The sequence below is a fragment of the Eschrichtius robustus genome, chromosome 14, assembly GCF_028021215.1.
Source record: "Eschrichtius robustus isolate mEscRob2 chromosome 14, mEscRob2.pri, whole genome shotgun sequence".
Taxonomy (NCBI): Eukaryota; Metazoa; Chordata; class Mammalia; order Artiodactyla; family Eschrichtiidae; genus Eschrichtius; species Eschrichtius robustus.
This window is the reverse complement of record NC_090837.1, coordinates 27,746,040-27,762,029: the sequence shown is the minus strand read 5'-3', so window position 1 is coordinate 27,762,029 and position 15,990 is coordinate 27,746,040. Positions and strand designations below refer to the sequence as shown.

Below are 15,990 nucleotides of genomic sequence, written 5' to 3'. Positions count from 1 at the left end.
CTCCAGGCCCTGCCAGCCTCCTGGGAAGGGCTGTGGGCTCTGAGCACCTCCCTGTGTCCTTGGTGCAGTCAGCCTGGGCCTGGATGTTCAGCTCTGCCCCACTCCTTGTTTGGACCAGTGCTGGCCTGGATGCCAACTCCTGAGGGCTTGACTAAGCCAGCGTGAGCTAGAGATAGGATCTGAGGACTGGCTCCTGGGAGCAGCGGGGGTGCCAGCCTATGTTCACGGCCGCTTCCTGCCCTTGGCTTTCCACCTAGCAAGCTGGGTGCGGCCACTGCCTGAGGAGGCAAGAGGTGGGGGCATCCTCTCGGGTGGACCCTGCACACCAGTATTGAGTGTTTGAAACAACCGCAGGGCACCAATAACAGCAGCATGGGAGCTGGCAGCAGGTGACAGGTTAAACATTCTAAGGTTTAAGTGTTGTGGGGAGAAGGGCAAAGATATTAACTTTAGAGGTTATTACTTTTAGAAGGTGACTGCCTAAATAGGTCCAGAAGGTATAATTTCTAAAAAGGTAAAAAGGAAAAAAGGAATTAAGACAAAAGTTAATCCAGGGACTTCCCTGGTGGCACAGTGGTTAAGAATCCACCTGCCAGTGCAGGGGACACGGGTTTGAGCCTTGGTCCAGGAAGATCCCACATACTGCGGAGCAACTAAGCCCATGTGCCACACTACTGAAGCCCGCGCACCTAGAGTCTGTGCTCCGCAACAAGAGAAGCCACCGCAATGAGAAGCCCGCGCACTGCAACCAAGAGTAGCCCCCGCTCGCCGCAACTAGAGAAAGCCCGTGCACAGCAACGAAGACCCAATGCAGCCAAAAATAAATAGATAAATAAATTAATTTTAAAAAAAGTTAATCCAAAAGAAAATGGAAAGGAAGGAGGAGAGTGGCCAGGGGGAGCTGAACATAGCTGTTACAAATAAATACAAGCATACCTGTAATCACAAAAAATGTAAAGGGACCAAACACTCCAGCTAAAAAGACTGTCACATTGTATGAAAAATAACCCAGGTTTCTGCAATTACAAGAAACCCTCCTAAAACATAAAGAAACACAACATTGAAGGTCAAGGGAGAAAAGACTAACCAAGAGTGAACTTGTGGGTTATGTTTACATCAGGTGCAGTACAGTTTAAGGCAGAAAAGACCAAAGGTGGCTTGTGGGAAATACAAAAACAAAGCCAGGCTCTGGTAATATTCACAAGAAAAAGAGGAGGCACAAATAAAACACTAGGAAGGGAGATCTCACCATAGATGCCCCAGTAAGTGAACAGAAATATAAGAGGCTATTTATCAACCTCATGGCAACAAATTTGAAAACAGATGAAATGGGTAATTTCTTGGAAAAACAGTTTTTCAGAATGGAATCCAAAAGAAATTTATTATTATTATTATTTTAATTTGTTTATTTATTTTTGGCTGTGTGGGGTCTTTGTTACTGCGTGCAGGCTTTCTCTAGTTGCAGTGAGCGGGGGCTACTCATTGCGGTGCACGGACTTCTCATTGCAGTGGCTTCTCTTGTTGCAGAGCACGGGCTCTAGGTGCACAGGCTTCAGTAGTTGTGGCTCGCAGGCTCAGTAGTTGTGGCTCACGGGTTCTAGAGCACAGGCTCAGTAGTTGTCGCACACGGGCTTAGTTGCTCCACGGCATGTGGGATCCTCCTGGACTGGGGCTCGAACCCATGTCCCCTGCATTGGCAGGCGGACTCTCAACCACTGCGCCAGCAGGGAAGTCCCAAAAGAAATTTTAAAAACCTGGATTGTCTTACAATTAAAGAAATGTAATCAGTGATTAAAAATCTGCCCCTCCCCTCACAAATGTTTTAAAAGCTTTGCAAGCATTATTTACAGTAGCCAAGACATGGAAGCAGCATAAATGTCAATTGACAGATGAACGGATAAAGAAGATGTGGTACATAGATACACAATGGAATACTACTCAGCCTTAAAAAAGAATGAAATAATGGCATTTGCAGAAACATGGATGGACCTAGATATTATCATACTAAGTGAAGTAAAACAGAGGAAGACAGATACCATATGGTATCACTTATATGTGGTATCTAAAATATGATACAAATGAACTTATTCACAAAACAGAAACGGACTCACAGACATAGAAAACAAATTGATGGTTACCAAAGGGGAAAAGGGGTGGGGGAGGGATAAATTAGGAGTTTGGGATTAGCGGATACAAACTACTGCACATAAACTAGATGAACAATGAGGTCCTACTGTATAGCACAGGGAACTATATTGGATATCCTGTAATAAACCATGGTGGAAAAAGAATATGAAAAAGATTATATATGTGTGTGTATCTAAATCACTTTGCTGTACACCAGCATTGTAAATCAACTATAATTCAACACAACATTGTGAATCAACTATAATTCAATTTTTTAAATGTTTTTAAACATGGGAAAAAAAGGCTTGCTTTGCAAGCAAATTCTACCTTCCAATCTTGTATAAATTATTTTGGATAATAGAAAAATAGGAAACTCGCACCTCATTTCTACAAGGCTGATATAACCTTGATATGGAAACTGAACAAGAGTAGAACAAGAATAAAATTACCAGTAAATCTCACTCATAAACACTGATGCAAACTGAATCCAATAATGGATCCAAAAGATAATTTCTCATGGCCAAGTTGGGTTTATCTCCAAAATGCATGATTAGGGACTTCCCTGGTGTGCAGTGGTTAAGAATCCGCCTGCCAATGCGGGGGACACGGGTTCGAGCCCTGGTCCGGGAGGATCCCACGTGCCGCGGAGCAACTAAGCCTGTGCGCCACAACTACTGAGCCTGCGCTCTAGAGCCCGCGAGCCACAACTGCTGAGCCCGTGTGTCACAACTACTGAAGCCTGCATGCCCTAGAGCCCGTGCTCCACAACAAGAGAAGCCATCGCAATGAGAAGCCCGCGCACCGCAACGAAGAGTAGCCCCTGCTCCCCACAACTAGAGAAAGTCCGCGTGCAGCAACAAAGACCCAACGCAGCCTAAAATAAAATAAAATTAAAAAAAAAATGCATGATTGGGTTTCCCTGGTGGCGCAGTGGTTAAGAATCCTCCTGCCAATGCAGGGGACATGGGTTCAAGCCCTGGTCCAGGAAGATCCCACATGCTGTGGAGCAGCTAAGCCCGTGCGCCACAACTACTGAGTCTGTGCTCTAGAACCCATGCGCCACAACTACTGAAGCCCACATGCCTAGAGCCCGTGCTCCGCAAAAAGAGAAACCACCGCAATGAGAAGCCCGCGCACCGCAACAAAGAGTAGCCCCTGCTCGCCACAACTAGAGAAAGCCTGCGCACAGCAAAAAACACCCAACACAGCCAAAAAAAAAAAAAAAAAAAGCATGACTGGTATAACATTATAAAATTACTTGAAGTAAATCACCATATTAACAGATTAAAAGAGAAAAACCACAGAATTATTTCAATAGATGTAGCAAAAAAAACCTGATGAAATTAAACTTTCGTAATAAAAAATAAAAAACAAAAATAGGAATTGAAGCTAATAAAGTACATCTACTAATATATAGTAGACAACATTAACAATGAAAGCATTCTCTGTGAGATCAGAAACTCTACGTGATGTCCATGATGAAGGCTTCTATATGATGTGCTACTGAATATCCTAACCAGTGCAGTGAAATGAGAAAATGAAATAAAAGTATGAAGAGTTAGAAAGAAAAACACAGAACTCATTATTTACACGGGATAATGATAATCTATGTGGAAACCCCAAAGGCATCTACAAATAAACTATTAGAATTAGATAAGGTTGCTGGATTTAAAGCAAAATTCATTTGCATTTCTATACAATAGCAAAAATCAGTTAGAAAATGCAATTTTAAAAAGATTTTAAAATAGCAACAAAAATAAAAAGAATCCAGGAATAAATCTAATAAAAGAACTGCAACCCGGTAATATAGTAAAAATAGTATCTGTGGCACTTCTTATTGGACATTACTACTCTAGGCATTTTAATCCATGGGCAAATATTTTCTCCTAGTGTGTACCTTTTCATCCTTTAAAAAGTGTCTTTTACAAAGCAAAAATTAATTTTGATAAGGTTAAATTGACCATTTTCTCCTTTTATGATCATGCTTTTGGTGTCATGTCTATGTCCTGAAGATTTTCTTCCAAGTTATCTTCTAAAAGTTCTATAGTTTTACATTTTACGTTTAAATCTAGGATTCATTTTGAGATTTTTTTTTATGATGTGAGGTTTTGGTTGAGGTTGATGTTTTTTTCTATTGATATCTAATTGCTTTAGCATATTTGTTGAAAAAATTATCCTTCCTCCATTGAGTTGTCTTTTTTGTGGTAAAATGTGCATCCCATAGAATTTAGCATTTCAGCCATTTTTACAATTCGGTGGCATTAAGTATGTCATATTATTGTGCATCCATCACCACCATCCATCTTCAGAACATCTTCATTATCCCAAACTGAAACTCTGTACCCATTAAACAGTAACTCCCCATCCCCTCCTCCAGCCCCCTGGCAACCACTATTCTACTTTGTCTCTATGAATTTGACTACTCTAGGGACTTCATGTTAGTGGAATCATACAATACTTGTGCTTTTGTGTCTGGCTTATTTCACTTAATGTCTTCAAGGTTGATCCATGTTGTAGCATGAGTTAGAATTTCCTTCCTATTTAAGACTAATATTCCATTGTATGGATATACAACCTGTTTGTTTATCCATTCATCCATCAGCGGATATTTGGGTTGTTTCCACCTTTTGGCTGTTGTGAATAATGCTGCTATGAATGTTGGTGTACAAATATCTGTTTCAGTCCCTGCTTTCAATTCTTTTGGGTCATTGACTTGCTTTTGCATGCAGGTCAAAAATCAGTTGTACTTGTGTGGGGCTGTTTCTGGGTTCTCAGCACCATTGAACAATGTCTCTGTCCCCTATAAGCAGTATATTAATAGCTATATAAGTTTTAAAATCAGATAGTGTGATTCTTCCCACTTTATTCTTCTTTTTCAGAATTGTTTTAGCTATTCTAATTCCTTTTCCTCTCCATATACATTTCAGAATAATCTAGTTTATATCTATAAGAAATCTTCCTGGGATTTTGAAGGGAAGTGCATTATTCACATCTTTATCACATAGAGTCTTCCAATCCATGAACATGGAATGCCTCTCCGTTTATTTAGATGTTTTTTGATTCCTTTCATCAGTGTTTTATAGTTTTCAGCATATAACTCCTGTACGTATTTTGTTAGATTTACATCTAAGTATTTTGGTATGCTACATTGATTGATTTTTGCTTATTAAACCGATTTTGTATTCCTGGAATAAATCCCATTTGGTCATGTATTTTTTATATGTGTTGCTGGATTTGGTTTGCTAGTATATTGTTGAGTATTTTTGCATCTGTATTCACAGGCATTATTGGTTGTAGTTTTCTTGTGAAGTCTTTGTCTGACTTTGGATCAGGGCAGTTCTGGCCTCATAGAGTGAGTTAGGAAGTGTGCCGCCCTCTTCTATTTTTTTGTAAGAGTTAAAGATTGATTGGTATTAGTTTTTCTTTACTTTAAACATTTGGTATAGTTTACCAGTGAGACCATCTGGTCCTGGACTTTTCTTTGTTGGAAATCTTTAAAATTACTAACTCAGTCTCTTTACTTGTTATAGATCTATTCAGATTTATTTCTTCTTAAGTCAGGTTTGGTAGTTTTTGTTGGTAGGAATTTGCACATTTCATCTTGGTTATCTACTTTGTTGGCATACAATTGTTCATAGTATTCCCTTAAAATCACTTTTACTGTTAGTGAGATATTATTAGCGATACCTCTTCTTTCATTTCTGATTTTAGTAGTGTTGTTAAGGTCAGTTTAGGTAAAGGCATGTTAATATTGTTGAGTTTTCAAAGAAGCAACTTTTGCTTTCACTGATTTTGAGGGTTTTTTGTGGCTTAGGATATGGCCTATCTGGTATAGGTTCTCTGGGCACATGAAAGGAATGTGTATTCTGCTGTGGTTGGGTAGTGTTATATAAATTTTTATTAGATCCTGTTGTTTGATGGTGTTGTTGAGTTCTATCTTCTTGGTGATTTTTTTGTCTATTTATTCTCTCAGTTGTTGAGAGAAGAGTGTTGAAGCCTCAACTATAATTGTCAATTTGTCTATTTCTGCATTCAATTTTATAAGGTTTTGCTTCCCATATATTGCAGCTCTGTTGCTTGGTGTGTACACATTTAGGATTGCTGTGCCTTCTTGGTGGATTGGCCCTTTTGTCATTATGTAGTGTCTCTGTCCCTGGTAATTTCCTTAATGAAGTGTACTTTATCTGATATTAATATAGCCACTGCTCTATTTATTTAATGTTTGCATAGTATATCTTTTCTATACTTTTGCTCTCAGCCTACATATGTCATTCGATTTGAATTGAGTTTCTTTTAAATAGCATATATTTGGGTAATTTTTTTGGTGCACTCTGCCAACCTTTGTTGTTTAACTGCTGTATTTAGACCACTTACATTTAATGTAATTATTGATATGGTAAGGCTTAAGTCTGCCACTTTGTTTTCTGTGTATTCTCTTTCTCTCTGTTTCTCTGTTTACCTTTTCCTGCCTTCCTATGGCTTACTTGAACATCTTTCAGAGTTCTGTTTGAATTATCTATAGTGTTTTTGAGTGTATCTCTTTGTAAAGTTTTTAGTGGTTGCTCCAGGATTACACTTTATACAGATAACTCATCAAAGCCTACTGATGTCAACACTTTACCAGTTGGAATGAAGTAGAGAAACCTTACCTCCCTTTATGTCCCATTACCCTTTCCTATTTATAACACAATTATCTTAGATATTTCCTCTACACACCCTGAGAACCACTTTAGGCAGTGTAATCATTTTTGCTCCAACCATTAAACATAAGTTAGAAAACTCAAAAGGAGAAGGAAAGTCTGTTGTATTTACCAACATTTTGCTTGTCATATTCTTTCTTCCTTTTCGATGTCCAAAGATTCCTCCTTTTATCGTTTCCTTTCTGTTTAAATAACATCCTTTAGCCATTCTTTTAGGGTACATCTGCTGGTGACATTCTCTTAGTTTTCCTTCATCTGAGAATATATTTATTTCCGCTTCATCCCTGAAGAATATATTCACTAGATACAGAATTCTGGGTTGACATTTTCTTTTCCTTCTAGTGCTTAAAAAAATGTGCTACGTTCTCTGGTCTCCATGGTTTCTGATGAGAAATTCTGTCGTTTGATTTGTTTCTCCCCTATTGGTGAGATGTTCTTTTTTTCTGGCTCCTTTCAGTATTTTTCTTTGTCTTTGGTTTTCAGAAGTTTAATTACAATGTGTCTTGGTGTGGATTTCTTAGGATTTATTCTGTTTGGGGTTCTGGCAACATCTTGAATCTGTATGTTTTTTCTTTTCTTCCTCCTAAACTTAGGAAATTTCCAGTTATTATTTCTTTGAGTACTTTTTTATCCCCAGCCTCTTTCTTCTCTTCTTTTGGTACTCCAATGACATAGATGTCAGACCTTTTGTTATGATCCCACATTTCCTGAAGTTCTGTTCTTTTTTTTTTTTTTTTTTAATCTTGTTCAGATGGAATAACCCTATTGTCCTATCTTTAAATTTATTGATTCTTTCCTATGCCCTCCCCACCTTTTTGCTCTTGAGCAAAACTCTATCTGCAGTTGGTCCTATTCATCTTGGTCAGAATCAGAAACCCTCTTTGGCATGAGGAGACAGAGAAGAAAACTATAAGAAATCATAACTTAATTTGAATTTTCTGGTTATAGAAGGACTTTTTGATGGCTAAAGATAAAGATAGAAACCCCATAGGGAAAACCTTAATAGATTTGAATACTCAAAAATTCAAACTTCTATAACATTTTGAAAAAAATCGTTAATAGGTTAAGTAGGAAACAGCAAAAAGTATATGCCATATATATGATAGCAAGTAATGTTTCTAACATATAAAGTGAGAAAACACCAAGGCTCTATGTGGATACAGAGACAGTTCACCAAAGAGGAAATAAAAATGAGCAGTATTAATTGGAAAAAAATTTTAACTTCATTACTTGTGAAGAAATGCCAATTAAAGTTAGGTGCCATCTTCTACCTATCCAATTAGTAAACTTTAAAAACTGTGACTACCTAGAGCTAATGACAGGCAGTGAAAATGCATACTCAGATAAGGTGTCTAAGGGACACACCCTCTAGGGTGTGAGCCAGAAATGCTACTTTGAGGAGTTTTTCCTGAGGAAATTACCCGAAATACCAAGGCTCATGAATAATGCCATTCATAGCAGCATTATTTATAATAGAAAATTATCATTCATGAAACTACGTCTTGAGGGATGGTTGCATAACTACCAGGATGATCATCACCGTTAATGTTAATCCAGCATCCACCTTGAGCCAGGAAGTGCTGTCCACTAAGCTCCTTGGCAGCCCTTTGATGTTGAGCCCATTACCATCCCCATTTTATGGAACCTTGGAACAGATTGCCTTGGTCACCACCCACTCTCAGGAGTGGGGGAGATAGATGATTCCATCCTGGCTCTCCAGCTCCCAAGGCAGTTAGAAACAATGATAATCATGAGGGTGTTTTTTAACAGAGTAGGGACATGTTTACAATATGATGCTAAATGAAAAGGAGGATCCAGAATGACTCTACTGATTTTAAGTGAAAGAGTATAAAATTGTTGCAAAATGCAGCATGCAGAGAAGGACGGAATCTGTGAAGGGACGGGTGGGGGAGAGAAGATGGACAGAGAGGCCACGGAGGCAGTGCAGGTATGAGGGGTGGAGGGTGCGGGGTCAGGGCTGCCTTGGGCTCCTGGGGCCACTACTGCCATTACACAGAGCCTTTGCTGGCTTCCAGGAGATCACACAGAGACCACCATCTGGTGTGATCCGTGAGGGCACAGGGGTCTACAAGACCCTGGGTTTCTTGTCAACCAGAGCCCTCTGCCCCCCACACTCCCCTACCCACTGGGGAAGGTTAAGCAACAGTGCCCTCCTGTTCTGCCAGCCAGCCAGTGGTGCCTGCTCTGAGGACCAAACTGACATCAGATGAGCTGTGAAGGTCAAGGGAGCCAGGGAGGCTGTCTCAGGAACCTGGAGGGCGCTCAGGAGTGGCAGCAGAGGACTCAGGATTGATGACTGCCTCCCCTTCAACCTTGCAGTCTCCACCACGGAGGGCTTTGCATCAATGGTGGGACAAAGGCAAGGAGAGCCCAGTTCCCTCATCTGAACTGTGAACTCACCAGCTCTTTGTCAAAGGGCACTCTGGGCATCGGCACAGGCACCCATGCCCCTCCCACGCAGGACACCTTGGGCCCCAGGCCAGGTCTGGCGGTGCTGGAGGAGCTTCCTCTGGGGCACCGGTTGCACCAAGAAAGGGCACAGGCAGTGCTCTGTGCTCAGAGGCTCCACAAACAGCTGCTACCCTGAGGAAAACATCCTTAACTATTTCAAAGCCAAAAGACAGAAGGGACATTATTTCCCACTTCCCCCAAAATGAAATCCCTTAACTAGGAGCTTCCCAAACCCCAGTCCTCAGAAATCTGGAGCCTAAATTTAGATTGTCCCTGGAAGGTCACCGGATCACCGTGGTGCAGGGTCAGCCGGCAGCTGCTCAAGATAAACTGATTTCTGCCGACTCAGGCCTTTCCCCCACACAATTAATGAGATCCTGCCGCACTTCCCCTGGGAAAGCAGAACAATAGCAGCAGATGAGCAGGTGGCCTTGGCTGGTGTGCTGGCCCAAGAGCCCCTCGCCAGAAATCAGGGATCCACACCCTGCCCAGCCTGGACCCTTGGCCTGCAGGCCTGGGCCCACCATGTCACCCCAGCCCCGCCGGCCTCCTCCTGCCCTTTTCCGCCTCTGGGCTCTTGTGTGGAACTTCTTCCTGGGTTTGGGCTGAACTATCACCACCTCAGAGAGGCCTTCATCACTTGGTGTCACTCTGCCATCTCTTTCCCTCACAGCCAAGGAAGGGCATACCTGAAAGCCCTACCCAGTCCCTGGTTGAGGGCAGGAGCCCCCTGGGTGTTCTACCCGGAGACGATGCTCCGCGTATAGTAGGTGGCCAGGAGATTCTAGAGAGTGGAAGGAAGGGCAGGCAAATCTTCACGCCCCCGCAGGTTGGGGCTGGGCCTCTCTGTGGCAGCTCTGATTCAACTGCGGCCAGGCCTACAACCAACACAGTGGTGTCGGGGTAGAAATCAGATTGTGAGAGGTGGGGACTGAGGCCCTTCTACCAAGTCCCCGAGATACTGTGAGGCTGTCCCCAAAGAGATGTGGACTCACTGGGGCTGCTCCAGGGTGCCAGGCCAGGATGGGCCCAAAGTGGCAGAGAGAGGGAGGCAGGTAGGCAGGCAAATGGGGAGAACCTTGTGCTGGCTGCAGCTCTGAGGTGCTGGAGGGGTGGCAGGTGGCCAGAGGTCAGCATGGGTCACAGGCAGCCCCCTGCCCAGGACAGATGCATGAAGACGGCCACTGTGCTGGGGCTCGTTCCTGGATACTGGTGGGATCAACCAGCGAGCAGACGGGCAGCTCCAGCTTGGGCCTCGAGAGCAAGGCTGAGGGATGGGGGCAGGAAGGCATCCAAGAGGCAGTGACCTTGGTAACACAACCTAGTAGATGCAGGCCCTGCCCAAGGGATACATACTGCAAGCAGAAGAGGCGTGGGTGTAGACAGACCAGTCTGAGGGCCCAGAGGGAGGCAAGTCTGAATGGAACGTGGAGTATGCTGCTGGACTGGCCAGACCCGGTGCAGCTGGCCCGTGTCACCTGGGCCGCTCCCGGGAGTCAGTGCTTTGTCCATGGGCAGTGCGAGCCACAGAGGGTTTCAGGCAGAGTGTGACCCAGGAGCAGGGCCTGCTGAGATGGCCCAGCTGCCCTGAGAAGAACAGCCCCAGTGGCCAAGGGTGGGGCCTGGATGGCCTGAGGAGACCGCAGCAGTCGACCCGGGAAGACAGCAGCGTGGAGTGTCATGGGGGGACCCTGGGCAAGGTCCCTGGACTTGGGCCACGGGGAGGCGGGATTGAAAGGGTGGGTGGGTGGTAGGGCTGGGCCTCCTGGAGTGGATGGGGGGAGGGGATGTCCAGAAGGGTCTGCAACAGGAGGGAAGCAGTGAGTGAGGGGTGTCTGGGAGGAGGCAGTGGTCCTGGGAGCTCCATCTGTGCAGGGAGTGAGGGGGCTGGGGTGAAAGAAGGGGTAAAATTGTCCCCCCCAATCCCACAGGGCCCAGCAAACTTGCCTTGGGTGCCTCCCCGTGCTAGACAACAGGGTATTATCTCAGCCACCTGAGGAGGAGAAGGAACCGGGCCCAGGAAGGACAGATCTGTTGAGGCGCCCAGGCTTTGGCCAGCCTCAAAGGCAGGCCTTCTCTGGGGAGGCCCTGTTAGCAGTCAGGCACCTGGGACCTGAGGAAGGAGTGGGGGTCCTGGTAGCCCCACTCCAGAGCAGAATACAGACTTTGCTGGAGACAGAGGGGCTGACAGGGAGTGGGGAGGGGGCTGCCAGAAAGGGACTAGTGCCCCTACCTGAGCCTCAGGGGGCCCCACTGTCCATCCCAGTGGGCCTTTGGAGAAATTGCTGGGCCATTGTGCAGAAGAATGCCCGGAAATCCCTCGCCTCCCGCCTCCAGCGAGGATGGGGGCTCTTCCTCCCAGTCAGGAAACTCCATGTTGGCTTCCGGAGGGTGGCCTGGGGGCTGGGGTGCCAGGGTAGCACTGCAGCTGGTGGGAGGGCAGAGCACAGCCCCTGCGTTTCTCTCTGTGTCTCTTGTCTGAGGCCTGGAGCAGGGAGTAGGTGGCAGAGCCTGGGGCCACGGGCTGCTCCTGGGAGGATTGCCTGTATGCTGGGTCACTGGGGACTTACTGACGCGGTGTCGCCTCAGCTGGGCCTCAAAGGATGGGGGATGGGCAGCATCTCCGGAAGAGGAACAGTCGGTGCAAAGGTTGGGAGGTATGGGAAGCCCCGGCAGCAGGGGCAGAGTGGGGGTCTCCGGAGGCCGTGGGAAGGCCCCGTTCTTTCTGCTTTGTGCTGGAGCCGCAAGCCCCAGGGATGTGGTGGCGCTGGGCAGGGCCTTGGACGAAGCAGGAACCCCGGCCTGACCCGCACAGGCCTTCCTGGCTTCTCGGCCTGTGAGGGAGACAGTGTCAGCACTCGAAGGGCCACAGTGGTCGGGGTGCAGAGAAGGGGCCTGGGTTGGGCTTGGACTCCAGGGCGAGCTTCCTGGAGGAACAGGCCGAGCTGTGTTTGGCTAACCTGGGGGCCTCGGCGCAGTGGCGATGGTGGGGGCTCCCGCTGACCGGGCCAGGGAAGAGTGGAGCTGGCCCGGGAGGTAGGGACCAACTGGCTCGTTCGAGGTTGTGTCGGGGAAATCGGTGCAGACCCAGGGTCATGCAGCTCCTGAAACGGCGAGGTGGGGGCGCACAGGGAGGTGGTTCGTGGAGCGTTCGCGCAGCCGCCCCAGGTCAGCTTGGAATGGGCTCTGCAGCGACCAGGACAACAGCGGATGAGGGTCCGGGGCCGCCACCGGGCGCCCCGCGGTTCCCCCCAGCCGCCCGCCCCCCGCCACCCGCTACCCCCACGCGCAGTTGTTTACCTAACTCCTGCTGCCGGGGGCGTCTGCGATTGGCTGCAGGCGGATGGCCTGGGCGTGGATTGGCTGCTCAGGGCGGGGGGCCGGGCCCGCGGGTCATAGTCCGCCCCCCGAACCTTCAAATGGGAAGCCCCCCTAGAGGCGCCCGCAGACCAGAGGCTGTGTTGTGGTGCCGACGGGCAGGGGATCGGAGGGAGTGAGCTGTGCGCGCCCGGAGGCCTCGGGCCGTCGGGCGCCCGTCTTGTCTCCAGCCATGGGGTCGGCGGCGCTGGAGATTCTCGGCCTGGTGTTGTGCCTGGTGGGCTGGGTGGGCCTGATCCTGGCGTGCGGGCTGCCGATGTGGCAGGTGACCGCTTTCCTGGACCACAACATCGTGACGGCGCAGACCACCTGGAAGGGGCTGTGGATGTCGTGCGTGGTGCAGAGCACAGGGCACATGCAGTGCAAGGTGTACGACTCTGTGCTGGCGCTGAGCACAGAGGTGCAGGCGGCGCGGGCGCTCACCGTGGGCGCCGTGCTCCTGGCGCTTGTCGCGCTCTTCGTGACCCTGGCGGGCGCGCAGTGCACCACCTGCGTGGCCCCCGGCCCGGGTAAGGCGCGCGTGGCCCTCACGGGCGGCGCGCTCTACGCGCTCTGCGGGCTGCTGGCGCTCGTGCCGCTCTGCTGGTTCGCCAACATCGTGGTCCGGGAGTTCTACGACCCGACCGTGCCCATGTCGCAGAAGTACGAGCTGGGCGCCGCGCTTTACATCGGCTGGGCCGCCTCGGCGCTGCTCATGTGCGGCGGCGGCCTCGTGTGCTGCGGCGCCTGGGTCTGCGCCGGCCGCCCCGACTTCGGCTTCCCGGTCAAGTACTCGGCGCCGCGGCGGCCTACGGCCAGCGGCGACTACGACAAGAAGAACTATGTTTGAGTGCGCTTGCGCGGCAGGGCCGCGAGAGGGAGGACCGGCCAGGGAAGCCCCGCATGGACGGCGGCCTCCGCGGCGCACAGGCTCTGCGGAACTCCGGGTCCTGCGCACGGGCCGGACTCTGTCCGCAGCCCGTCCTCTCCGGCCGCCTAGCCGGCTCTGGGCTGCGCCCTGCCCCGCAAGGCGACGCGCACTTGGGAAGACTCGCTCTGTTTCTTTTTGTGTCCAGTGCTGGCTCCGACGTGGGTACGGCGCGCGTTCTTTCAGCTGTGTGGGCACTGGACTGGAGATGCCGCTCCCTCTCTGACCGTCAGGGTCTTGGATGCCACCCACTCCCTAGTGGCTCCTGCTGATTCCAGAGGGGCAGACCGAGAGACCACGGGCCCCAGCCTCGGCTGCCGGAGGGACGTTTATAGCTGGCCTTTACTCCATCAGCAGGCTGGCCTCCGGGTGGGGGCAAGAGACTTGGTCTGGACCTCCCTGTCTCACCCCTGCAGCTCTCCAGGCAAGGCTTACGGGCACCGGATCCTGGGTGTGGGGCTGGGGCCCTGCCCTCCTTCGCAGCTTGGGGGGGTGGGGTAAGTCTGCTTAGTAAATGGTTTGGATACCCTCCCACCTGTGTCCTGTTCTTTGTCCAGTCACCGCCTGTGCTCTGCAGCCCCCATTCATCCACCTACCCACCAAATTCTCCCCAAAAAGCTCCTGTGGGGACCTTCCAGGGCTGGCCCCTGGGATCCCGAAGATCCCATGGCCATTTCTCAGGTCTCTCCTGCCATCTGGTCACCTTCCCGTTGGGTGGGAAACAGCCACAGCTCACTGCAACCCAGGAAGGTGAGATCTATAGTCAGAAGGGCCACTGCTGAGTCATAGGGCCTGGGGGTGGGGGTGGAGAGCAGAGGCTGTGATGCAGACCCCAGCAGAAGATGTAGGTTGACCCCAGCCAGTGTGTGTGGGTCTTGGGATGCAGGTAGGGCTAAGGGTGGGCTGCCAGGCTGCTGGCTTTGCCTAGAAGAAGCTGGTCCCCAGGCACCACCAGACGGGCGTTTTCCACCTGCCCTCCCAGGGTTCGGCCATCTCTGGGTTGCCTCACATGGCTAGACATCTATACAACACTGACTCCGTCCTTTCCGCCAATAGTGCAGTGGGAACAGGGGCAAATCCAGGATGTGTGCTGGGCTCCAGCAGAGCTGGCTGCAGGTTGAGAAGCGCGTTGCCATGGGGAGGAGGCACCTGCAGCCGGCTGCCCAGATTCAGCTTCAGCCCCTCCATCCTAGCTCTCTGCACAGGGCCTGTGCCCATCTTGGTGGTCTGGCGGCCAGGCCAGACTTGGGCCAACCATCAGCACCTCTGTGTCAGCCCCTGCTGGGAGCACCGTGTGACCTTCCTCCTTTGGGTGGGATTCCTGGAGGGCAAAGCAGACCAGAGCTGTCACAGCCACCAAGAACTCACTGCTTCCAGGGCAGAAGAGAAAAGTGGACAGGATCAGGGGTTGCTGGGAGGAGTTCCAAGCCCAGCCAGTGGGGAGGGCTTGGCAAATGCCCCCAAACTCCACCCTGAGGGCCATGTCCAGAAATGCCTGGGCCGGGTCCAATGGCAAGGAGTCTCCCAGGCCTGGCCAGGTTCCTCATTGTGGGGAGGGGCAGAACCCAAGGACATGGGCTCAGGGCAGCTACTGTGAACATGGCCCAGCATCCCAGAACTTCCAGGGAGGCTCAGCTATCTGGGGGCCTTAGCTCCCAACAGTGGGATGACTATAGAGGGATGGGCCCCATGGCACAGATGTCCTTAGCCTTTACGGCAGCCCTGCCTGAGCCTGACCTAGAACGGCTCCCAAGCGAGCAAGTGTGTGATCCTGGAGCCTCGGCTCTTGGTGGAGTAGGAAGAGGTCCTTCCACTTCTGCTCTGGCCACAGGGTCCAGGCAGTGTCGGGTACAGGGTGTCTGGCCCAGGCGCAGGCCTAAGGCTGCCTCCTCCACAGCCCAGAGCTCTCTTGACTCCAGGACCCCAGGAGTCAGCCGGGATTCTGAATGGTAGCTGCCCAGCCCTCAGCTTCTGCAGATGGCCAGGGTGGGCAGCTTGAGGGCCCTGGCGGGGCAGGCTGCTGTCCCCGACCCATGATGGGAAAGGCAGGGGAAAACTCCACTGCCAGAGGTCAGGTGGGAGGAGCAATGCAGCTCCAATGCAGCTGGCCCCACTGCCCACTACCCCTCCCCAAGGCCCACCCTGAGACCTGGCCCCCCTAACCCGTGTCCTCAGTTCCTGAACACGATTTCTGGGCTTTTCCCACCAACATAAGTGCTGCCCAAACCACTCTGCCGCCTCTTGCCCGTGGCCCCAGGTGCCACACCCAGGTGGCCATGGCCCTCCAGCCTGCCTGCTCCCCTGGCACCCGAGCTCTGTGCAGTGGTCACAGATGGCCTCAGCCACTTGTGTGAATGGCTCTCTCCTTGCCAAAGGACAGAAATGGCATCCTCCTTGCCTCCAGAT

At 49.8% G+C, this 15,990-nt stretch overlaps 1 protein-coding gene across 1 annotated transcript; it reads left to right on the top strand.

The window, feature by feature from the left end:
* The first annotated feature begins 12,790 nt into the window (after positions 1-12,790).
* On the top strand, positions 12,791-14,068 carry CLDN5 (claudin 5). Its single transcript, XM_068563085.1, has one exon. It carries the CDS (start codon positions 12,850-12,852, stop codon positions 13,504-13,506), a length of 657 nt encoding a protein of 218 aa, XP_068419186.1. The 5' UTR covers positions 12,791-12,849; the 3' UTR covers positions 13,507-14,068.
* Positions 14,069-15,990: the final 1,922 nt, after the last annotated feature.

What these genes read in the sequence shown, in the direction of transcription:
- CLDN5 (XM_068563085.1), top strand. Translation starts at nt 12,850, where the DNA reads ATGGGGTCGGCGGCGCTGGAGATTCTCGGCCTGGTGTTGTGCCTGGTG.